Source organism: Camelus ferus, chromosome 28 (assembly GCF_009834535.1).
Source record: "Camelus ferus isolate YT-003-E chromosome 28, BCGSAC_Cfer_1.0, whole genome shotgun sequence".
NCBI lineage: Eukaryota > Metazoa > Chordata > Mammalia > Artiodactyla > Camelidae > Camelus > Camelus ferus.
In genome coordinates, this window is record NC_045723.1 from 1,244,386 (window position 1) to 1,269,877 (window position 25,492).

The 25,492-nt window shown below is 41.2% G+C and overlaps 1 protein-coding gene and 1 non-coding gene across 5 annotated transcripts in view; both read left to right on the plus strand.

The window, feature by feature from the left end:
• Positions 1 to 3,585: 3,585 nt before the first annotated feature.
• Positions 3,586 to 25,492, plus strand: part of LONRF2 (LON peptidase N-terminal domain and ring finger 2) — a 32,203-nt gene continuing 10,296 nt past the window's right edge. The window contains exons 1-9 of one of the 4 annotated variants that reach the window (XM_014565164.2): positions 3,592 to 4,856; positions 12,121 to 12,239; positions 16,933 to 17,055; positions 18,407 to 18,565; positions 19,284 to 19,506; positions 20,514 to 20,613; positions 20,867 to 20,981; positions 24,035 to 24,156; positions 25,312 to 25,470. In XM_014565164.2, the coding sequence (XP_014420650.2) occupies positions 4,181 to 4,856; positions 12,121 to 12,239; positions 16,933 to 17,055; positions 18,407 to 18,565; positions 19,284 to 19,506; positions 20,514 to 20,613; positions 20,867 to 20,981; positions 24,035 to 24,156; positions 25,312 to 25,470 (1,796 nt within the window). In that variant the 5' untranslated portion in view covers positions 3,592 to 4,180. Of the gene's footprint in view, positions 4,857 to 12,120; positions 12,240 to 16,932; positions 17,056 to 18,406; positions 18,566 to 19,283; positions 19,507 to 20,513; positions 20,614 to 20,866; positions 20,982 to 24,034; positions 24,157 to 25,311; positions 25,471 to 25,492 lie in introns of all 4 variants that reach the window. The other 3 variants (XM_032469512.1, XM_032469513.1, XM_032469514.1) reach the window with 3 other exon arrangements.
• On the plus strand, positions 8,327 to 8,398 carry TRNAT-AGU. The gene has a single exon. It is a non-coding gene; the product is annotated as a tRNA-Thr (tRNA).

Genomic DNA, 25,492 nt, shown 5'->3' on the forward strand with positions numbered 1-25,492 from the left:
ATAGTTGAAAGGCATCCTCTCCTGTTATATTTTCTAAAAGAAGTTGCACAATATTGGTGTTGTTTATACCGTGAGTGTTTGGAAGATTGCTTGGTAAAGTCATCTGGGCTTGGGGTTTTCTTCCTGGGGAGGTTTTCATATGTGGTTTTTATTTCTGTGATGGAAATAGGAATCTTCATATTTTTCTGTTTTCTCTTGTGTCATTTTTGGTTAAGTTGTATTTTTTTTCAAAGAATTTTTCCATTTCATTCAAGTTGCTTAGTTTATTGGCATAAAATTGTTTATAGTATCCTCTTTCTCATTCTTTGTATTTTTTTTTTAAGTGGAGGTACTTGGGGGCTGAACCCAGGACCTCGTGCATGCTAAGCATGCACCCTCCCACTGAGCTATTACCCTCCCTCTATACTATCCTCTTATATTCTTATCTTTGGCTTAGGAATTTATAGTGATGCCCCTGATAGTAATTTTATTCCTCTTGATAGTAATTTAGATTCTCTTTTTTTTTTTTTTTGATTGATCTTGCTGTAGGAGTTTATCAATTTTATTATTCTTTACAGAGAAACAAGTTTTGGCTTTGTTGATTTTTCTGTATTGTATGAATACGTTCTATTTCATTGACTTCTCTCTGTTTTTTGTTTTTTTCCTAGTTTCTTGAGAAGACATCTTACATCACTGATCTCCCAGCCTTTCTACTCTTGTAATGTAGTTGGCCTTTAAACAACGTGAGGGTTAATCCATGTATAACTTGTAGTCGGTCCCCCATATTCCTCTGCATCCACAGACTCAACCAACCACTGGCTATGCAGTACTGTGTTGTTTACTACTGAAAAAATCTGCATATAAGTGGACCCCTACAGTTCAAACCTGCACTGTTCAAGGGTTAACTGTATATGAATTGAAGGCTGTACATTGTGTGCCCATCAACACAGATTTATAGTTTTTTTGCTTTATGCAGTTATTTTTAATTCACATAGGAGAAAAAAGTTACAACCAAATAATACACTTACATTGTTTTTATATTTAGCTACATATTACCTTTCCCAATGCTCTTTATTTATTCATGTGGATCTGAGTTATTGTCTAGTGTCCTTTCATTTCACTCTGAAGGACTTTATTATTTATTGTAGGGCAGGTTTGATACCAACAAAATCTCTTAGTTTTTATGCATCTAAGAATGTCAGTTTCTCCTCTGATTTTTGAAGGACGTGGATACAGAATTCTTAGTTGAAAGTCTATTTTTTAGCACTTTAAACATATCATACCACTGTTTTCTAGTCTTCATGGTTTCTTATGAGAAATCAGCTGTTAATCCTATTGGGGATTCACTCATATGTGATTTTATTTCCCCTAGTTTCTTGAGATAAGAATTTAGATAACTGATTTGAAATCTTTACTTTTTCCTAAGGTAAGCATTTAGTACTTTCCTTTCAGCCTTGCTTTCATTGCATCCCACATGTTTTAATATGTATTTTAATTTATAACCAGCTCTCTGTATGTATTTTACATTTTCAGTTCTATGTATGTATTTGAAATTTTCTTTGCGATTTCTTCTTTGACCTATAAATCATTTAGAATTGTATTGTTTGATTCCCACATGTTTAGGAATTTGGGGATTGTCTTTCTGTTACTGATTTGTGGTTGATTCCATTATGATCAGAGAACACACTCTGTATGATTGCATTTATTTTAAATCTGTCAAAGTGTTTTTTATTATTCAGGTTATGGTCTATTTTATGAATATTCATGGTTGTTTAAAAAATGTGCATTCTGCTATTGCTGGGTGGAGTGTTCTATATATATGTGTGTGTGTATATATATACATACATCAATTATACTTGTTCAATATTTGTATTTGATATGGTTGAGTTTAAATCTGCCACCTTACTATTTGTTTTCTATTTGTTTCATCTGTTTTTTGTTCCCCTTCTCTTTTCTTCATTCTTTTGGATTAATAGACTTTATTTTTGTAAAATAATTTCATTTATCTCCTTTGTTGGGTTTTTAGCTATGAATATTTGTGTTATCCAGGTGGTTGCTTTAGGGTTTGGAGTTCATATCTTTAGCTTGTTAGACTATTCCTTCAAGTGATTACACCATTCACATGTGGTGTTAGATCCTTAGGTAGTGACCTTCCTGTTTCTCCTTTGCTGGACTTTGTGCTATTTTGGTCACACATTTTGTTTCCCCAGGTTGTAAACCTTGTAATACACTGATATTTTTGCTTTAAACACTTCTTGCTCTCAGCAGGCATAGCTCAGACAAGCTTCTCCTTTCTGTTCTCTTGCTAGAAATTTGTCTAAAATAGGGACAAATAGGATCTGAGATCATAAGTTTTCATGATCTTTAGTGTAGTCTGTTGCAGCAGTTTCAACTACTCAGAAGCTCCCCCTACCCCAACCCAGCTTCCTGGCTGTTGGATATTTGTTAGATAAGCGTCTTTCAAATAACAGACGAATTGTTACTATGTAAGAGAGGAGGTGAAAACAGAAAGAGTGATTAAAAAGAAAATTTCAAACCATTCAGTAAGGAAGAACAGATCAAAACCCAGTTTTACAACTGTTGTCAGTCAAAATAGAAAGCTAAGGAGAAAAACCATTCATGGAAAGGGTGGGTGGTGGTAGGTGGAGGTGGCGGGTGGAGGGGGTCATAAGGGATTTACTCTGCATTTTTCTTTACTGTGGGACTTTTGTCTCCTTTTCCCTTCTACAAACTCATCTAAAATTTTCTCACCTCACTTAATGAGGCATTTCCCTCTTTCCAAAGCCAGATTTGATGTATGTATTTTATATTTTCTTTAGCCAGTTTTAAATGTATAAAAACTTCACAAATTTAGAATAAAGACGTTTCAACTTGAAATAGTGAACAGTACGGGTCTGGAATACTGTAATGCATTTTATTACTTTCAAATACATAGAATAAAACAGATGATTCAACACTAGGGCGAGAAGTGCAGGCTCTGAATAATGAGGAATTCTAAATACCGGTTAATGAGTGCAGAAGGAACACTGAGTCCCTCCTTATACAACAATGTAGCTTTTAACTCCCTCCTTCCAGCAACCTCTCTCTGTAGCACTGCCAGTTTCAGAAATTCTATTTCTGCTTCCCAATGGAGGACACATTAGGACTACCCATTTCTCAAACCTCTCTTCCTTCCCAGTACCTGGTTTGGTATTTCCGCACATTCTCTGTTAAAATTAGAGCTCTGTCTAAATTAGAGCCCCCAAAAGAACTCTAAAATTTAGAGTTCTGTTAAGAGAAGCTTGCTGACGATGAGGTCTGAAGAGCTTCCTGGTCATTTAAGACAATAACCTAAATCAAAGCTAGGGATACAGTGATGTGCTGGGTAACGAACTTTCCGTCAGTGGGCACCCCCATCTTCAATTAAAAAATACTTGACACATCACTCTGTAGGTTTAAGGCGTACAGCATGATGGTTTGATTTACATTAATTGTGAAATGCCTACAGTAGATTCAGCAAACATCCATCTTTTCATCTAGATACAATAAAAAGGAAGGAAAGAAGAAAGGAAAAGCCAATTTTCTGTTTGAGATGAGAACGCGCAGGATTTGCTCTCTGAACACCTTCCTCGGATGTGATACAAGCGGTGTGAGCTAGAGGCACCACGTTGCACATTACACCCTTGGTACTTATTAATCGGTTCTCTTTTTAACCACAGCACAGGTGGTCTCGGCGAGGCCTCTGGGGCCAGGCTGGCCGCGCGGTGAGGGGAACGGGCGGCGGGACCGGCCAGGACACCTGTTCCCGGCGCGGCGGCGGCGACGGCGGCGGCGGGCGGGGACGCGGTGCGGCCCAAGGAGCGGGGAGAACGCGCGGGCGGAGGGCGCGTGGAGACGAGCGCGCACGCAGACGCGCGCGGAGCCGCCCGGGGCGAGGCGGGAGCGGGGTCGTCACGTCCCGGCGCGCGGCCGGGCTACTCTCTCCAGTGGAGCGGGATAGGCGCTTCCCGCGGAGGGGGTTCGGCCGCTGGGCTTGCGGCCCCGCGGGGCCCGGCCGCCCACGCCGCGCGGGGGACGTGGCCCCACCTGACGCCCGCCCCGGGCAGTGGTCGCGCGGCTCGCAGCGCGCCACCCTCAGACGCGCGCGGCTCCCGGCGAATGCGGCGAGCATCCTTCCTCCGCCGCTCTTCCCTCCGGGCCTAGTCGCCGCGGCTCGTCAGCCATGAGCCCCGAGCCGGTCCCGCCGCCGCCCCCGCCCCCGTGTCGCGGCGGCGACTGCGGGGAGCCGTTCGCCCAGCGGGCGGAGAAGGGCGACGAGGCCTTCCGCGCGGGCGAGTACGAGACGGCGGCCGAGCTCTTCCGCTCGGCGCTGGCCGGCCTGGCGCAGCCCGACCGCGGCCTGTGCCTGCGGCTGGGGGACACGCTGGCCCGCGCGGGCCGCCTCCCCGAGGCCCTGGGCGCGTTCCGTGGCGCCGCGCGGCTCGGGGCGCTGCGGCCCGACGAGCTGGGGGAGCTGGCAGCCGGCCTGGCGCGCGCTCTGGGCCCGCACGAGCGGCGGCCGCCGGCCGGGAAGGCGGGCCGCGCCCCCGAGGAGGCGCCGAGCCGGGGGCCGTCGGCCTCGGCGCCCTCCGCGCCCCGCGACTTGCTCGGCTGCCCGCGCTGCCAGCGGCTGCTGCACAAGCCGGTGACGCTGCCGTGCGGGCTCACGGTGTGCAAGCGCTGCGCGGAGCCGGGGCGGCCGCCCGCGCGCCGGGTCAACGTGGTGCTGAGCGGCCTGCTGGAGAAGTGCTTCCCGGCCGAGTGCCGCTCGCGCAGGCTGGCCGGCCAGGCGCGGAGCCTGCAGCGCCAGCAACAGCCGGAGGCCGCGCTGCTCCGGTGCCACCAGGCCCTGGACCTGGGTAAGTCGGCGCGGGCGCTGGGCCGCCTACCTGCGCACCTGTTGAGCGGCAGGGCCGGGGGCGGGACGGCTTTGTTCGGGCTCCGGGGATCTTTCGCTTCCTGAAGATTGTAAGGCGGGGCGCTGAGGCCAGGTGCACCCGGGGGGTGTCTTTTCCAGGACCTCTGCGGCCTTGCTGAGCCGCCCTTTAAGGCCAAGGCCATCTTTCACCCCATCTCAGCTGTAGAGGAGTGGGAGGATGGCCAGGGGTTTTCACCCGTCCTGCAGCGAAATGTAGAGAGCTCACACCCTCGGGGAGCAGCGCAGACCAGAGAGCCTTGTCCTGGGGCGGGTTTCAGCTGGTGAACCCAGGAAGGATGCTCTTTCACTCTGCTGTTTGTCTGGTTCTCACCTCCTTCCTCTCTCAAGGCGATTTGATGTTGTTCTGGTGTCATTAGTTTTTTAGGTAGTTATATACCGACTGGCCAGTGTGGTTTATTTTTTAAGGTTATTATTTTTTTTTCTTCAAACTTAAGTCTGTGACCAGTACCAGTATCTCTCTTTGCCCTCCTGTTAAGAGGATGTAATTTAAAGGAAGCCCAAACTTCTGTCACGGTCATTGTGTTTGACTCCGAATGGATGTGATCTGTTAACAGTTGTTTTCGGTGGAGAACTGTGTGTGGGTAGAGGGTGATTTACTTTCTGAATTCTGTTAGCTGATTTTGAAACAGACTTAAAAAAAAATTTTTTTTTAATCGAAGTCCAGTCAGTTACAGTGTGTCAGTTTCTGGTGCACAGCACAATGTCCAGGTCCTGCATATACATACATATATTCGTTTTCACTAAAGGTTATTATAAGATATTGAATAGAGTTCCCCGTGCTGTACAGAAGAAACTTGTTTTTTTAATTTGTTTTTATATATAGTGGGTAACATTGGAAATTTCAAACTCCCGAATGTATCCCTAGCCACACTCTTTCCGGGGTAATCATGACTGTTTACTATGTCTGCAAATCTGTTTGTGTTTTGTAGATGAGTTCAAAGTGTCATTTTTTTCCTTTTAAAGATTGCGCATGTGAGTGATATCATATGGTATTTTTCTTTCTCTTTCTGTGTTCACTGAGAATGACAAAGGGAACCCTCCTACACTGCTGGTGGGAATGTAGTTTGGTGCAGCCATTATGGAAAACAGTATGGCGATTCCTCAAAAAACTAAAAATAGACTTACAATATGATCCCGCTTCTGAGTGTATATCTGGAGTGAACTCTAATTTGAAAAGATACATGCGTCCCAGGGTTCATAGCAGCACTATTAACAATAGCCAACACGTGGAAGCAACCTAAATATCCATTGACAGATGACTGAATAAAGAAATTGTGATGTATTTATACAATGGAATACTACTCAGCCATAAAGAAGAATAAAGTCATGCTATTTGCAGCAACATGGTTGGACCTAGAGATCATCATTCTAAGTGAAATGGTTTTAAATCACTAGTCAAGACTTGGTTTAATCTTTTATTACTAAAAGAGTCTTCTTGTGTGCTGTGTCAATATGCATTTTATTCTAAACTAGGGTTAAGGTTTTTTTCTTTTGGAAGGCACACCTGTATCCAAATTGGGAGATTCTCTGCTGGAATAGAGCAGTTAAATTGCTTTATGTAACAAATAATTGTACCATTTTTGAAACCACCATATCCATACTGTGTATTTTTGAGTTTTCAGTTATCTTATTAATGTATATATGGTATAAAGCAGTACTGTAGAGTAGAAATATTGTCTAAGCCACATATGTAAATTTAATTTAACTCATTTTAAAAAGGTAAAAAGAAAGCAGGTGAAATTCATTTAAAATATTTTTAACCCTAAACAACCAAAATATTATTTCAGCATATCTTCAATGTAAAAAAAAAATCCGGATTGTACTTTTTAACTAAATCTTAGAAATTCATTTTGTATTTTTCATTTACTTCCACCCCAATCCAAACACAAAATTTTCTTCAAAAATACTTCCTCGGTGTTTAGATTTCATAAAATTCAGCATTGAAAAAGTAGATTCTCATATCGAAGTTGTTCCAAATTACTTAAAAGTTTCCCACTACCTGAAGAGTATTGGTGTTTAAAATTTCTGTTTGTTAAAATTCTAAAAAATGAACAACTCAGTTCCTTTGTTGCACTAGCCCCATCTCCTGTTGTCACTAGCCACCAGTGTCTAGTGGCTACTGTTTTAGACAAAACAAGTTTAAAGAACAATTTAGAACTTTAGAGAGCAATTGTTGGAAATGTGAAAGCTCACAATACCAACTGTTGGAGAAGTTGTAGAAAATGAGAACTATTTGTATGCTGCTGATGGGCCTGCAAATTATACCACTGGAACATTGTTTAGCAGTATCTGAAAATGTTAAATACCTTTGGCCAAGCACTTGCAAAGAGATGTGTGCATGTGTGCACTGAAAGAATGCACAACGGTGTACAAGAAAGTATATACATTGTTAGAGATAGCCCTGGAGTGGAACCCACATGTCCAGTTAGAACAGAATGAATGAGTTAAATATATCATGGTGTCTTTATGGAATATTGCATAGAAAGAAAATAAGCCAGCTGAAGTTATATGCTAGTGTGGGTGAATCACATACATAATGTTAAATGAAAGAAGCCAGACTCAAAAGCACTTTTAATATATGATTATATTTGTCTGTAAGTCCAGACAGGCAAAATTACTATGGCATATTAGAAGCAGGTAAGGGTGGTAGGTACCTTTGGGGAAGAAAAAGGGGAATGTTACTGTAAGTATGAGAGGGACCTCAGTGGTAGTGGTGATGTTCACTTTGGGAAGATGGGTACACAAGTGTGTTCACTTCGTGATAGTTCATTGTATTACATACTCCTACTTTGTAACTTCCCCATGCGCATATTAGACCTCAATTTAAGAGTTTTAAAAACATGGAGTATTGCAGTCAATTCATCAAGAGAACTTTAATTCAGTATTCATTTTCTGTTCAAAGATTAGAGAAGATTTCTGTTCAAAGATTAGAAAAGAAAGCCAAGTTTCCCTAGTTTAAAAATTTATTGAAAAATGTATATCAATAAAAACATCTGTTTTATCATGAAAAAAATTTTAAAATCCTATTAAAAAATTTAACTTCATAATAAATTAGACCCAAAGAGAGGTTCTGTTACAGTAAAAGGGTCACATGTATTTGGAATCAGAGATGCTTGTGTTTAAATCTAGGATGACATGTATTATATGACCCTAGCCAAATAAGGTAATCATTAATGCTATTCCCCAAATATTTCTCTCTCTATACCCTCTCCAGACAAGGTAGGATTGCATTCCTGGCCTGCTTGTGGTTGGGTGGAGCCATGTGACTAATTTTGGCCATTAAATTGTGAGTGGAATTCAAAATAACTGTGTGTTAAAGAAAATAGAGATACATGTATGAAAAGATAACTCAGTAGATAACTGTCTACTAAAAAGAACCAAATGGGGTGGGGGGATATAGCTCAGTGGTAGAGTGCATGCCTAGTATGCATGAGGTCCTGGATTCAATCCCCAGTACCTCCAATAAATAAATAAATAAACAAACAAATAAACAAACCTAATTACCTCCCCCCCCCCAAAAAGAGCCAAATGGGTAGTGTAGACCTGGAAAATGTAGTATTGGAAGTTGAGAATTAATTGGATGGTTTGGAAACCAGGCTGGACACGTCGGAAGTCAGGATGAGAACAGTCAAGAATAGATCAATAGAACATACCTAAACGGAATCACAGAGGGGAAGAAAAGAATAAACAAAATAGTGCATAAGAGATACTGGGGACACAGACAGAAGTTCCAGAGTCGATGAGATTTGAGCCCCAGGAGAGGAGAGAAGGAGAAGTGGCAAATGAAATATTTGAAAAAAGATGGCTGAAATTTTCCAGATCTGATGAGAAACCTTAACTCACTGACCCAAGAAGCTCAGTAAGCCCAACAGGATAAACAAATGCATTTACACAACAAACAAAACATATCTAAGTATTTTATACTCCAGTTACTGAAAATCAAAATAAAGAGAAATTTAAAAGCAGTTAGAGAAGGCAGGACGTATTTACTTCAGAGGAGCCCTAAAAAGACTAATAGCTGACATTTCCTCCAAAGGCACCAAAATAAGACTTTTCAACAAAATTATTAAAACTAGAAGATAATGGAATAATATCTTGGAAGTGCTGAAAGAAAATCGACCTGGAATTCTTTACCCAGAAATAAATATCTGTCAGAAATTAAGAGAAAAATCAAGATGCTTTAATCCAAATAAATAAATATGAGGGAGTTTAAGCATGGAACTGAAGGAAGGAATAAAGACCACTAGGCAGAATAAATACATGAAGAAATGTAGGAGAATTTTGATGATTGCAAACTGCAGTATTAATGGTTTATGGTATTTACAACATGTAAAAATAAAACATGGCAGGAGCACAAAGCTAAGATGTGTAAATAAAGTTAAATTGTTGTATTACTTGTGCATTACTTGGTTGTGGCATAAATACTGATATAATGTATATGGATAGATAAGACCAGTGTCATATAGCAGGACCTCGTTGTTTATCTATTTTATATATAGTAGTGTGTATCTCCTAATCCCCAACTCCTAATTTATCCCTCCCATCTTTTCCCTTTGGTAATCATAAGTTTGTTTTTGATGTCTGTGAGTCTTTTTCTATTTTGTAAATAAGTTCATTTGTGTGTCTATATATATATATTTTTTTTTAGATTCCACGCATCAGTGGTGTCATGTGATCTTTGTCTTTCTTTCTTTGACTGACTTCACGTAGCCTGATAATCTGTAGGTCCATCCATAGTGCTATACATGGCATTATTTCGTTCTTTTTCATGACTGAGTAGTATTCCATTGTATAAATATACCACAACTTCTTTATCCAGTCATCTGATTAAACGTTGAGGTTGCTTCCATGTCTTGGCTGTTGTAAATGGTGCTGCTGTGAACACTGGAGTGCATGAATCTTTTTGAATTATAGTTTTCTCAGGATATATGCCCAGGAGTGGGATTGCTGGATCATATGGTAACTTTATTTTTAGTCAAACTTTCAAGGAAGATTAATTTCTGTCTTATTTTAGATTGTAAAAAAAAAAAGGGGGGGGAAGATTTCCATCTCATTTTATAGGGTTAGTATGATCTTGATACGACAATCAGGTAAAGCTTGCACAGGAAAAAATTATAGGCTAGTCTTACGTATGTACATAGATGTCAAAACCTTCATTAAATTTCTTAGTTCTTTGGAATCCAGCAGTGTAATAAGAGTTAAAGGTCTAGAAGGAAGGCTTATCCAAGGAATGTAAGGATAATTCAACATTAGACACATCTTTCAATGTGATTTACCTGTAACAGGGAGGAGATACTCTACAAGTAATCGCTTAGATAACTGAGAGAGCATTCTATAAAATTCAACACCCACTTGTTACAATGCCCTCACAGAAGACTAGGAAAAAGAGGTGACCTACCTAACTTGACAAATACTCTCTTCTAGAAAATTATAGCAAACATACTTCATGTTAAAACATTGGACACATTTTTTAAAAATTGAAGTATAAAAGGGGAATGTCCACCATCACCACTGTTGTTGCAATATCAGAGTAGAAGGAAACACAATACAAATACTCGGACGCAGGAGTCAGCACTGATTGTTTGCATGTGATACGGTTGTTCAGATGATTCTCGAGAATCAGCTTCAGCAGGGTGAGAACCAGATGGGAAATCTCCATTCTCACAAAGAGTTCAGTGGGTGTGTTTCCCAAGCTCAAACTAGAATTGCAGTGACTTTTTTTCTTTTCAGAGATTTCCAAAAATCTCCAAAGAAGATTTCTCTATTTCAAGATGCATCAATTGACTTTGATGACGGGGAGCACTAACTTTGAACCTGAATTGAGGAAAATGTTATCTTCTCCAAAAGAGTTTTTTCCACTTTTCTAATTAGTAGACCTATATTACAAGAAAGTACTAAGTTATTATAAATTGAATAACTTTGCCAATGAAAAAGTTGTGAAAATTTGCTTCCTCTCGTTAACATAAGTACCTGCATGATATTCTTGAGTTTACTTCTTGCCCAGCGGAGCCTAAAACACTTAATATCTGGGGTTTTTTTTTACAGAAAAAAAAAAAAGTTGTTGATCTCTGCTCTAGCCAGTCAGTGTCTTTTTTAAAAATTCAGCATTTTTTTGTTTGGCTCTCCATTCTGGCTGTTCCTTTCTCCTCCTCCCCCTTTTTTCCTGTCATACTACCTCTCTATTACACATTTGTAGCAATAATACATTTATAAGCAGTGCCTGCTCACCATGCCTTGATGTAATATCTTTTTGCATGAGTTCTTTTATATACATTTGCTCAGTTGACTGTGTAAACTAAGAGGAGATGGAGAGTAGCGTTTGGAAAGTACCAAGCAGTTACTTCGAGAAAGAGTCAGGATGGAGGATTTGGAGCACGCTGAAGATACGTGTTAAGCAGAGAGATGAGAACACATCTTAGATGCTCAGAATATTTATTGATCAAAACATTTCAGTCCTATTTCATAGATCCTACAACGAATATGGGTTGAGTGAACCATGTCCAGCAGCATGAAAAGATGGCTGTGATGGTCCTGCTCTCATGAGCTCTGACTGTGTCATGTCTCCACGGTATCCTGCCTCGTCACTCACTTCACATACTATCGTCAGTGTGAAGTGAGAGTCAGTCTTGGTTTCTGAGTCCTCAGTAGCATATGAGTAATTCTCCAGATCACTTCTGTTTTCAGGAACCTAGGGAAAAAGAAGGCTCTTTATTTCCTTCTTCTCCCACTTAAGAGAACATACTGTAGGTACAATTATGCTCATAAATCCGCATCCACACAGCTGTATGGAAAACAAATTGTGTTTTACTTTCCTGTTTTTAAGCATGAATTTCCCTGTGTACTTCCAAGGAAATGACTTTTCTTTTTAAATACATAGTTATAACATTAATATGCTTCAGCGTCTACTCAAGTTCATTATTGGAGATTATGTTGTGGCTAGTGTGTGTGTAGCAGTCTGTTTTTCTTGGTGCATTTTGAAGTCTTCTTCATCCTTTTTCTGACTTCCTGAGAGAAGCGATGTACAATACACCTATCAAATTAGTGGGCTCTATATATGATTAGAGGAGGGGTTATTTATTTTACCTTAATGTTTGTTTTCTAATTTAATATTTTTAATGACTTAAAGATCATTTTTTAAAAAATGCAGTCATTTTTATTTACTTCCATTCCTCATGTCTTTTCAGCTCCTGGTGATAATTCTTTGTTGCTGCTGCGAGCAGAGTTATATTTAACCGTGAGGAACTATGAGCAGGCTCTGCAGGACGCCAGTGCTGTTTGTCAGAATGAACCTCTCCTGCCTAAGGTATTTGTCATTGATTGGCTTTGGAAACAATAAATGTAAATTTACAGGGATTTTCTTAAGGCTAAAGTAAGAGCATTGTGATTAGGTACCAACAGACAGTGTCCATGTCCCTCCCTCCAGTTACAGGTAGTCTAAATGTAGCAGTCCACTTCATAATAAACCAGCTCAGTTTAAATGACCACGTTTCCAGCTGGATCTAGAAAAGAGACACTAATTTAGATGACTGTTCATAGATAGTTAGCCGAATAATATGCCTTATGCACTGAACAAATATATAAACAAAATAATAGAATTTTACAGGTTTGTGAATGAAGAGGAAATGTTTAAGATTATAGTTTAAATAGGAAGATCACATAACAATCGTGATTAGCAGTCAGTCTGTAATATGCGCGATGCATATGAGTGGTGTTAGTAAAAGGACAAATATTTTGTATTTTGGAGTAATTTTATTTTGAAATAATTTTAGTCTCTGTGTCTCGGTTGGAAAGGTCTAATATTTTTCTCTCTGGTGACCCAAAATAAGGTTTGCTAACCTAATAATGATCTGTTAAGTTGTCCTTGATGAAGAGTAGGAAGCCAGAGAATAGAAGTTGTAACTCATTTCATGAATCTTGGAATTTTAAACCCCTTAAGAGATTTTAAAGTTTTAAAGAAGCTGTGATGAGAGTAACACCTATAGCATTCTCTATTATCTAATAATTAAAAATATTTTTCTCTTGCTATACTACTTTTTAATCACCTTTGTTTAAGAAACACTGAAGAGATATTAACCAAGGTTAATAGACAAGATGGATGTAGCCTGCCCTCCCTTTATTTCTTCCTTCCTTCCATCCATCTTTCCTTCCTTCCTTCCATCCATCCGTCCATCTTTCCTTCCTTCCATCCATCCATCCATCTTTCCTTCCTTCCATCCATCTTTCCTTCCTTCCTTCTATCCATCTTTCCTTCCGTCCTTCCATCCATCCATCTTTCCTTCCTTCCTTCTATCTAACCATCCATCCTTTAAAATAAAATGTTTTCACATTAGACTGAGTGTCAAGCTGGCCTTGGGGATGAGCCTACGAAAGAGAAGCAGATATCTGTTGGACCACGTTTGTTGCTTATTTGCTTCTCTAAAAACATTTCCTGTTGTGTTTCTGATGCCTTTTCTCCGATCGCTTGAGCTATTCTTCTTCTGAAGTAATTTCTGTCAGGAGTCATTATGCCTGAATAGTTGCCGATTATAAGTCTAGCATTTCTGACTGACCGTAGACCTACATTGCCCTCTGAAGCTAGATTCTTCTCCACTGTATTGATCTTTGAGCTAAAATCCCAGCAGTGTATCGCTGACTTAATTCCTACAAACTTATATGGCTAATTGTAACTGTCAGGGAGGCAGAAAATGCATCTTTAGCCTTTGGAATTTTGGTTATATCTTTAGGGTTTATTGTAAATCTGTGGATCTCATTTCTTGATAAATATCTAGTGAAGAATAACTTCAGCAGAAATGCACCCTGATAAATCACTTGAAGGTAGTAATCGACAAACTGTCTGGCTGGGCACACCTATAAGAAAAGAGAGAGGAAAATAAGACATGAAAGAGGAGAAATTACAACTGATACTGCAGAAATACAAAAAACCATAAGAGAATATTATGAACAATTATATGCCAACAAATTAGACAACCTAGAAGAAATCGACGAAGTTTCTAGAAGTGTAACAGTCCACCAAAACTGAGTCAAGAAGAAATAGGGGATTTGAGAAGACCAATCACTAGAAGTGAATACGGTAAGATGGTAAAGCTTGAGGATTTATTTCCAGGTTACTGTTACAACTAAGGGGTAAGGGAAGAAGTGCTGTTGGAAGGTAACTGTAAAGGACTGAGGGGAGGATGAAGTTGGCCGACTGTAGTTGAGATGAGATGGGAGCACTTGTAGAACCAGCCTCAAGATTCCAGTGGGGCAACTATGGCAGGTGTTTTATGCAGGCAGAACTGCCCTTTCAAGAAGCCAGTCATGCTGGTATCGATTCCAAGCGTTTGATGCAAACAGAGATAAGCCGGTGCTAGCAGACGATTTGCCCATATGCAGAAATATAAATTGGCACATGATTAAGTTGGTCTTACCCAACCAGGGAACCTGTAAGACTTACAACTATTTAAATGTTATTCATTCAGTGAATAAACATTTATTGATACACTGTCAAAAATGCAAATATTGGTTACTGTTATGTGTACCTGTGTGGGAAACTTCCAGCTGAAGTGCTTTGTGTACACAAGACAATGTTATCCCCTTAGAACTGTTGACAAGCAGACAGAGCCGATTGAGAAGCTGCTGACCCTTGAGAGGGGAGAGCCTCTTCCTGGCACAGGGCCTGAAAAGGGTCCTAGTCACTTCACGTTAGGAACCTTCTACTTCTCCTTGAAGAGGACATTTCAAATTGCGTCATCTTCAGGAGACATGAAAGCTGGATCCACCCTGAAAGGGAGAATAAGAAATTAGTAAAAATTTTAAATGTTTGCCCCAAACTAAAAGAGCTCCCTAGACGAATCGCTGATCGCTTGAAGTACATCTGAAGCTTTCCTGGGAGCTGAAGGATAAAGCCGGTGAGCTGTTTGTCCAGAAAGTTTGGTGCGGACTTTGAGATGGCTGCTCGCCTAGAGAGCTGGAGGGCAAGTGATGCTGCGGACAGACAGTTAGCAAAGGTTAGGAGGTGGCTGGTGCTGGTCACCATCAGCACATTCATGGTATTTAAAAAACAGAAAAGGTCAGATAAGGACTTGAAATAGGCGTTCACATTTGCTCCTTTGTGGTCACCAGTGCCTTGGAGCAGTTTTAATACAGAGGTAAGGACAGGAAAGATTAAGAGGCAACAACTGCAGAGCATGCATTATTGTTTTCCCTACCAAGGGACTCAGTTAAAATGACAGTTTGAGGGCGGGGTTACTTTGCCTCCAAAGGAGTGAAGCAGTCATGTGAACGCTGAAGAGATGACAGTTATAAAAGCTGGAGTAAAAATAGACACCATAAAGCATCCAAAACAGACAGAAGCTGGGGGAGAGTTCAGTCTTGGAAAACTCCACATGAAAGGGGTAAGAATTGTGATTTTGTGGCTTTTTTGTCCCAAGAGTTTTGTCCATCCCCAGAGCTGAAGCTGCAGAAAACCATGGTGGGACACCCTCAGCATTCCCAGCTGAGGGTACCAGAGTTCTGAGTTCAAGGACAGTAAAGCATCTGGAAACGTAAAGAGGAGGACCGAGCAGCACAAAAACTGTTGGAATGAGACATAAATTCAGAACCCAGGTTGTCCAGATCCCTGACTCACAGCTAAATTGTGCATGTTTGTGACAGGCGCAGAAGGCACTGCAGAGGAGCTGGGGGAGACCAGAGAGAAATTGACTCTTAGAGTGATGGAGGGGAGGCAGTAGCTCAGTGGTAGAGTGCATGCTTAGCTCTGTGACAGTGACTTAGACACTATCACACGAGTGACACTAGACATAAGGTGACTGTAACAGAAGACGGTTTGGAAATAGGCCCAGACAATGCGGCAGATTAGCTTTTTGCAGTAGGGCCGAGGTAATTCAATAGGGGAAGGGTCGTCTGTTTAGCAGCTTGTATTCAGGATATCCATTTGCCAAAAAAAAAAAAAAAAAAAATCAAAGTGGTCCTCAGCCTTTCCATACATCATATATAAAAATTAATTCAAAATTGATCATAGGCTTAAATATATAATCTACAGTTACAAAGCATCTAGAACAATACAAAAGTCTTTGTTGCCTTGGATGAAGCGAAGATTTATTATCTAGGACGAAAGCAGAAATCATAAAAGAAAATGTTTGTAAATTGATCTTCACCAGAATTTAAAAAAACTTCTGCTCTTCAAAAGATAACTGCTATATAAACAAGAAGGCAAACGCAGGATGGGAGAAAAATATTTGCAAGGCATACATCTGTATTTAGCGTGTACAGAGAACCTTCACCGACTCAGCAGTTCAAACAGTTCAGTTAAATGATGGGAAACGTTTGAACGTAGGTCACCACGGAAGGCATGTGAGTATCAAAGATGTGAAAAAATGGTCCACGTCATTAGTCATTAGGGAAAGAAATTCAGCAGCACAGAAGAGAAAGACTGAAATAAACGATCAGAACAAGTGACCTCAATGGAAATATAAGAGTTGAACTAGTAAAACAAACAAACCACAGTCTCGACCATGATTTGAGAAAATATCGCATCTGTGAAACAAAAACAGAGCGCTGTTGGAAAATAATGATCCACATTCATTTTGTTCATTTCTGTGTGGGACTCTGTATATTACGCTTTGTGTTATGGTTATTTCTGGTCATGTTTATCTTCACCCACAAGAGTCTTTGCTCCTTGAAGACTAAGACCATGGTAGTGATGTGTGATCGCTGAGGGAGTTAAAGGTGGTAGACAGCTGGCTCTGTCTTAGCTTGTCCCTTGGAACTGCTTTGGGCTCCTGTTCCAGGTATGGATTCTCGTGTTCTGATCGTAGGTTGCACTTACGGGACATTCAGGTTTGCCCAGTTTCCAAGGTGGTAGAGCTGGAGCCAACTTCTCTGGGCTGTGTTTATTCTACTTAACATGAAAATGAAACAGTTTTAAAGAACTTTTTCAGGACTGTGTGTGTGCAAGTATACAATTACCCTTTTATTTTTTGTTTTTGAATGTGTGTCTTGTCTTTGGATGAATCCAGGGACATCATGTGAAAGCTCTGGCTCTTTCTGGACTGGGAAGAAGTAAGGAAGTTTTGAAGGAATTTCTCTACTGCCTCGCTTTAAATCCCGAGAGTAATCCAGTGAAGAAAGAAGCACAAAAGGTGTGATTTCCTTTCAGTGACTTTTTTCTTGAAGTCTTATTTACAGCCTTTGTGTCCATGCTGAGTAGCTCCTACAGGTAAAATAAACCAGAAATGTAATTCTAAATATTCATGGCAGTGTGATTTAAAACACACAGTGATAATGGTGAGTTCATGCATTCGATAAACTTTCATCCATGGATGACGCAGTGTTTTATGAGACGGTGTCCACATATCTCAGTTCTGCTGAAATAATGACACACATTAGTGAGGCCAGGTTGATGTATGAGGCTGGGGAGGCAAAGTGATTTATCCTACCTAATGTTTGTAATTCAAGTATCGACGTTTGGGTGCGAGCCCCCCACAAAGGCATTGTGATATATGCAAAATGTATCAATCCAGCTCCATAGGTTGACTTGAAATTTTCAGCCAAGTTTCACCCAACACGCTGCAGAAATATCCGCTCTTTTGTGCAGGTATTTAAGCCAGTCTTACTACAGGTCAGCGGGTCACACTTGGTGTAGGAATCTACCCTATAAAAAAAGCTTATACGATAGTTACACAGCCTCAGCATTTCCCGTGACCAGGAGCTCTTGCTTATACGTCAGTGTTTCCCTGTTTTAACACTGTTTCGTTGCCACCTTGTACCATATATTGACCCTGTAATTTCCACTCTACAGTCTAGGTTCAGTCTTTGGAGCAAGAGAAAAATGAAGCAGGTCTTCCTTCTTCCTTTTAAACCACCTTAGATATTTGAGAACAGCTTTTATCTTTGCTTTAAGTCATTCTTTGTACCAGACATCCTTTCCCCGTGGAATAGGGTTGTAAGGTTTCCTTCTCCAGGTGCCTTCTAGTATACCCGAATCTCAGCGCCTACATCCAGTGGCTGCAGGTGGCGAACCTTGACCTTCCCTTGTGTTCCCAGGGAGTTTACTTATATTTAACCTGATGCCATCACACTTCTGGCTTCTATTAGAACTGTAGTTAGCCGAAACAGATCTTTTTTCTTTAAGTGAGAACTTTCTAGCAATATTTTTATCCTTGTGCAGTTTATTGGTCTTTGTTAATTCTGTTAAATTGTCACTCACTGGTTTTGGCCATTGTTTGAACTTGTTAAAATAATATTGAATCTTGAGTCGGCTATTTTAACTATTCCTGCCTGCTTTGTACCCCCTGCAGATTTCGTAAGAATCATATCATATGTTTTGGGAAACATTTGAATTTTAAAACATTGGCAGTTGGAATATGGGAATTGTTCAATGTCTTAGGTCTATTTGGCCTCAGAGTTTCCTTCCAGAATCTTGAAGGCATATTGTACATTTTTCAAAAGAGTTTTAAGACATATGTATTTTTCTTCTTGGCAATTTTATAGGTAATGTGTGAGGTGTTTTTCCCAGCTTCAGAAAACGTGCCTCAAAATTTAACATCTTCCATCCAAAGCAGAATGTTGAATGCCAGGTTAAAGGCTCTGTGTCACAGCCATGTCACCCAGTCTCCTCTGGAGGAAGGTGGTAATGCAGGGAGTTCTCAGGTAGGAAGTGCACGTGTTTATCAGTATTGTTTTAATTAAGCTTTAGGTAATTCCTTAATTTTGAACATTTATAAGTTATTCAGACAGTGGCGTTAGGTTAGCTTGGAAGTACATCTCAAGACCAGGTCTAGCTTCTCAACCTAAGAATTGAAGCTTTTAAAGGAAGTTAGTGGAAGTAATGAAAATCATTGAGGATGGAAAGAAACTTTTAGAACATCTCCAAACAACCCCAGACATCAGGAGACTTGAAATTACTTTGGCTTGGAGGAAAGAAAGCAGAGAGATAACTTCAATCTCTGAAGACTGGTGTTCAGTTGATCTGTTTCAGGAAGAAATTACCCTGTATTTTGCCATGAAAAGTGTGAAGTTCATCTTAGACGTTAATAGATAAAACCAGTTATGAAGGAAGAGTATCAGCCGCCTTTTTTCCCCCAAGATTTCTGAGAAAGGATATTGTAATTTCAAAATTGCAGAATAGATAAACAAGATTATACTGTATAGCACAGGGAAATACATACAAGATCTTATGGTAGCTCACAGAGAAAAAAATGTGACAATAAATATATATATGTTCATGCATAACTGAAAAATTGTGCTCTACACTGGAATTTGACACAACATTGTAAAATGATTATAAATCAATAAAAAATGTTAAAAAAAAAAAGAAAGGATATTGCATACATGTTTTCTCTTACGCTGTTATTTCTTTAACATTCAGGATTTTTTCTTACTTAACCAGAATCCATCTGAGAAACCTGATGTGTTTAGAAATACCAGTTCTTCAGTTTTATATTTTGTATTGGGTCTGCACTGCGAAGAGGATAAGGCAGTGCTAGAAAGCATCCTTCCAGGCGCGCCCAGCACTGGTTTAAAGAGACAGTTTCCGAATGACTTGGAGGATTCACACGACCTGACCGCCCCTGGGAAAGTTCCCAGGACAGGTCAGTAAGCAATTTTGTCATGGAGTGTGTGACCCTGGAGTGGTAGAATGTTGGCTAATAGTCAATCTATTTTTTAAAATTATACAGGTAGTTTAAAATTAATGACAAAGTGAATATATCACCTTTAAGATTATAGGACAGCTTAAATGGTTAATCCTACAAGGACTTTGTAGTCAAAAATAGCCGAGAAAATTTAGGTATAACTTTAACTTATTCATGCTTAATGTGCAGGTAAATTATGGCTATATTCAGTCAGCCCTCAGTGTCTGTGGGTTCTGCATCCACGAATTCAAACATGGATCAAAAATACTCAGAAGAAAAAAATTCTAGAAAGTGCCAAAAAAGCAAAACTTGATTTTGCTGCCTGCCAGCAACTATTTACATGTCATTTACATTATGTTTACAACTATTTACATAGCATTTGCATCATGTTTACAATTATTTACATAGCATTTACATGTATTAGGTTTTATTGCAGATCCTGTGTTTTTTTGCAAATTGAAGGTTTGTGGCAAACCTGTGTAATGAGAAGATGGTTAGCACTTTTTAGCAATAAAGTATTTTTAATTGGCATACCAACATTGTTCTTTTAGACACAATGCTGTCGCGCACTTAATGGACTGCAGTATAGTGTGAACATAACTTTTATATGCACTGAGAAACCAAAAAAAGTCACGTGACTTGCTTTATTGCGATGTTTGCTGCATTGCAGGGGTCTGGAACCCAACCTGCGACATCGCTGAGCTGTGCCTGTATGTGGGAGTGCGTGCTTAGGTTACATGCAAATACTCTGCGTTTTATGTCAGGGCCTCTGGCATCAGAGATTGTGATAACCGTGGGGGTCCTGGAACCAGTCCCCCAGAGATGCCAGGGGACCACTGTACTGTTAATCCTGCCCGGCGTGATTTGTTGCATTGCTGTAACCTATTTTATCCACAGGAAATACAGCCATCACGTGCTGTTATCCAGGTGTGCAAGTGTTGATTGTAGCGTTTAAATCGTTTCAGAGGCAGAGTCCTCCCCTCAGAGGAACGTGAGCTCTGACATGGGGGAGAGCGCAGAGCTCCCCATAGATGCGGCTGACTTTGAGTGTGCCCTGTGCATGAGGTAGGAAGACACGGAATCCGTGCAACTAAAAAATTCAGCCTCTCTGAGTGTTAACATCCAAAACGTAATGGGCTTTTTATTAGCAGAGAAATTCCAGTATACCTCAATAACAATTGATTTATTATCTAAAAATTTGCTAAGAAAGGTACAAGTGGAAAATGGACATAAGTGATTTCTAAAATTCATACTGTAAAATAGATTATTTGAAAGTCTCTTGTGGACATTTCTGGCTGAAAACCCAAATTTTTTCTAGGTTGCTCTTTGAGCCTGTCACGACACCATGTGGACACACATTCTGCCTGAAATGCCTTGAGCGCTGCCTGGACCACGCCCCCCACTGTCCTTTGTGCAAAGAAAAGCTCTCGGAAGTGAGTATTTCTTGGGAAAATACAGTGCAGCCCTGCTTGTGTCCCCTCTGTAGATGCTCGTTTCATGGGTGAGCTTAGCTTCTACCGCATTTGTTTAAGGAGTTGGATTTCCGCAATCAGAGAATTTTTTTCCGTCTCTCTGATTTCTCAAAAAATACACGGGAAGTTTAGATGCAGAAACAGCCGAACTTCAAGGAGATGTTCAGGCATGAATTACAGTTGAGCTTCACTGGAAATAGCTAACGTTTTCGGAGCTCTTACTCTGTGTTAACTATAAAGAGTGGAGATACCATCGCTGTGTCCTCACCGTGTGTTAATCATAAAAAGTGGAGATAACATTGTGGTGCTCTTAACGTGAGCCAGGGATTCCCTTTACCGCATCTCAAGGTGGAGTCATACTATAGTGCTTGGTTCTGCACGGGATTGCAGACTCGGCCATTTCAGACTGTTAGGATGTCCCTGTGGTGCCCCGTCAGTTGCTAAGTGTACTTTGTCTGAAATCAAAGCCGGTAAAACTTAATTTCCAGCAGGAAGCTATTTAACTGGGTCTAAGCCAAATATAAACTACTAAATCCATCTCTTAGGCGTAGTAAATACAATAAACACCATTTAAAATGCATCTGCTTTCTGATTAGTTTCTCAAAATAGTGCATCTGTATCAACTGTATCAGGCTCTGGCCCTGTTGGTGCCACTGACTTTCCACAAAGTGAGTTACTTAGCTTCAGCAGGGAGGGGATCCCCCCCCCCACTCCCATCCGTAAAATGATACTGTTGCCTTAGTGACCTCCTATGGATTAAACTCATTTAATGCATCTTAAGTAGGATAAATATTTTTAAAACAAATGTACAGTCGAGTTCATTTTTAAAATTTGACATAGTTAAGAGGAGATATTATGCTTAAGTGACTTTTTAAATAATTGTAACTTTAAAAACTTTAAAAAAAATTAATTAATTATTTTGTTCGTGGGGGGTAATCAGATTGATTGATTGATTTTTAATGGAAGTACCGGGGACTGAACCTGGACCTCGTGTGTGCTGTGCATGTGCTCTGCCACTGCTATACCCTCCCTTCCAATAACTGTAACTTTTATATTGACTGATTCAACTTGTTAAAATAAGTGACTGTAATTAAAACCTCTCTGAGATCTTCTGTGTACACACTCGCTTTGTTAAATTGCAGTCATACTGAGACTGAGTTACCTGGAATTCTCATGACGCGTGTCAGTCCCTGTGCAGTTACCATGTGTCGTCACAGTGGAGGCTTTCTGAGTCCAATAGCGTCCACACTGGTGGACCCCGTGCAGTTCTGCTCCGGGGTGTTTGCTGTCTCTTCTTGGTGACAGGGACACAACATCTGGCCTCCTGCTTGCGGTACCCAAGCTTGTCTGGGCCAGCGGGCCTGGAGATGGCTCGCCTGTTCTCAGAGAGTGAAATGCGTGGCTTTGTGACCACACTTTGTAACACAAACCCTTCCTTCACTTCCGTGCTCAGTGCTGCATAGTAAGGGGCTGTGTGGTGAAGCAGGGCCTGGAGGTTGGCTCTGGATTATAAGCTCCTTAGGGACAGAGATGACGTCTGTCTTGTTTGCACTCTGTGTCTAGGATCCCGAACACCTGCTGGAGGTGCAGGAAGTCTTTGTTGAATGAATGAGTGATTACATGCAAGGGACGCAAAGATCGCCAGTGTTCCAGAAATTAGAGTACGATAAGCTAAAATCCAAAATCATAATTTGGTCTTTCTTCAATGCAGAGCTCACTGTGCGAGCTTCCCTCACCTGCGTGGTTATAAACGTCAGCCATCCCTTATCTATGTGTCTGCAGGAGTCTTGGTTACCATGATGGCAAGTAGAGCAAAGCTGAATGTGTTTACTCTTCAAGGAAAGGCTGCCATACACTAATGGTGTACGGAATACCTGTGTCGTTAGTAATGAACATCGTGGGGTCGTACTGTGAACTGCGCAAAACTTGCTTCTGCTAGTTAGTCTGTTACTGAGGTTCTCAAGTGCAGTGGTTTCTGGAGGTTGAACTCCTCGGTCTCAGTCACTATAGCGATCCATGTGGCTTGTCTGCACAACTAAAGGGGAGCTTGGCAGCATGGGACTCACCTGGACCTAAGGGTGTTAGAAATGCATTGAGCCAGCCCAAGCCTGGAGATGGCAGCAAGTTGCCAGAAACCTACCAGGTCTGGGGTCCCAGCTGTGGCATGGTGGCTCTGCTCTGTGCCCTTACCCTCTGAGACCCAGCTTCTTTGTTAGTGTGGTGTAGACAGTACCTTGCAGTGTAGACAGTACCTATGGGATAGTGCTGTTTTAAGGCCTAACTTACAGGAAGCGGCTGCAGGTGGTGCTTGAGGTACACCAGGATATCAGTGAAAAAGAGCTATTACTTGCAAATTCATATGCCTGAGATAAAATCAGTGTGGCGTGTGTGTGAGCAGGTGCACACAGACACAGAGTAACAGTGCTCCAGCCTCGTGTGACCCTTCTACCCACTGCCCCTCGCGCTTTTTATCCAGTCTCCGCCTACTTCCCCTTCACATCCAGCTTTAATTCCTTGGCCCCTCACCCCGCTTCCTAAATCCAAATAAAGTCAGCTCTTTGCCTTTTGCGTGTCCCTATAAGTAACATAGCAAAGCTAAAGAAAACCCACAAGGTTGGGGAGATTGGTTTCACTCTAAATTCACAGTCATAAACCTGAGACACAAAACGTCATTCGTCCGTCTTATTCTGCTTCCCTGATAGCTTCAGCGTTTCATCCTCCATGGTGACTGTTTTGTGCCTCCCTTCTCCCCCATTACCTCCTACTCCCTTCCTCTTCCCCTCCTTGAGGTTATGATACTGCGTGGGGCGTGTGGACACCAGCACATGGGAGCTGCCTCCTCCTCCTCCTGCGTGCCTCTCTCCTGGGGCGTGCCCTCCTCACTCTCCCCCCATCAGTCCCTGTCTTCTGAGGCTGCACCCCCTACTTCCTTATTGACTTGTCTAGGAAGAGAGCTCTTTGTGTTTTAGATTTAATAACCATATGTTAGTATTTAACATTTTCTCTCCTTACAGTTGTTGGCCAGCAGAAATTTTAACGTAACTACCCTGGCCGAAGAATTAATAGTTCGGTATTTGTCAGATGAACTGTCTGACAGGAAGAGAATCTATGACGAGGAGATGACGGAGCTGTCAAAGTAAGTCTTCCTGTTCTAGGTGCTTGGCCTTGAGTTCAGGTTAAAGAAGAAAATCCTTGCTAACCTCACAGCTTCAGTTCCCACCCCCACACCCCCTCCCCCCAGCCAGAGAAATTAGCCTCAAAAAAGAAAAAAGACATCAATTGCAGAGAGGAGAGTTTATGGAAATTTAATGGAACAAGGTTGTAAGAAATATTTCAAAAGTATGTTTTGACAAAACTGTGCAATTGCTTTTTATATCTAAATAAGCAGTATTAAATTGGTAAGAATTGAAAAAGCACGATGTGTAGAAACCAAGGGAAGGCAGGTTTACAGCTCAAAATTGGCTTGACAGGTTTTTTTCCTCTTTTAAAATGATTAAAATTTTGTATTGGAGTCACCTGGAGGTGTGGGGCCCTTATCAGTCTTCCACACATTTTTTTTTTATCTAGAACCCATGACCTTTGACTACTGTGTAGTTTTTGGCTTTCATCAGAATTTCTTCTTGTGTATTTATCTTTACTGAGATAACTGACCTGTGACATTCTGTTAGTTCCAGGGGTACACCGGAGCGAGCTGATCCTTGTGTATATTGTAAAATGGTCACAATCAATCTAGTTAACTGCCGTCTGCAGGCATACTTACAAGATTGTTTTTCCTGTGATAAGAACTTTTAAGATCGACTCTGTTAGCAACTTTCAAATGTGCAGTACAGAATTATTAACTGTAGTCACCGTGCTGTATGTGACATCCCCAGGACTTGCTTATTTTATAACTGGAAGTCCGTCCCCTTTGACCCCCTTCACCCATTTCACCTGCCACGTCCTCCCACGACCCGGACTGCTCTCTGTGTCTGTGAGGTCATATGTAAGTGAGGTCATGTGGTGTTTATCTTTCTCTGTCTGACTCACTTCACTTAGCACTGTGCCCTGAAGGTCATCAGAGTTCCTTTACAGTGGTCACAGCGTGTTCTCTCTCATCAAATTAAGTAAGAGGACCTGGCAGGAAAGCTGAGTCAGTTGAGAACTTTCTCATGCTGTGTTCCTTGGCTTCTTCCTCTTCCCACCCAAGACGGTAAAGGAGAGCATTGAGGTTGTCCAGCTCTGCTGCTTCTCAGTAACTAGCACGCCCTTCTGTGCTGACAGCTCCCGAGCTCACATTTCTCCTCCCCTGCAGTCTGACCAGAGACGTCCCCATCTTCGTGTGTGCCATGGCCTTCCCCACCGTCCCCTGCCCCCTGCACGTCTTTGAGCCCCGCTACCGGCTTATGATAAGAAGGTGCATGGAAACCGGCACCAGGCGGTTCGGCATGTGCTTGTCTGCTGAGCACGCGGGGTGAGTAAGAGTTACCAGCGTT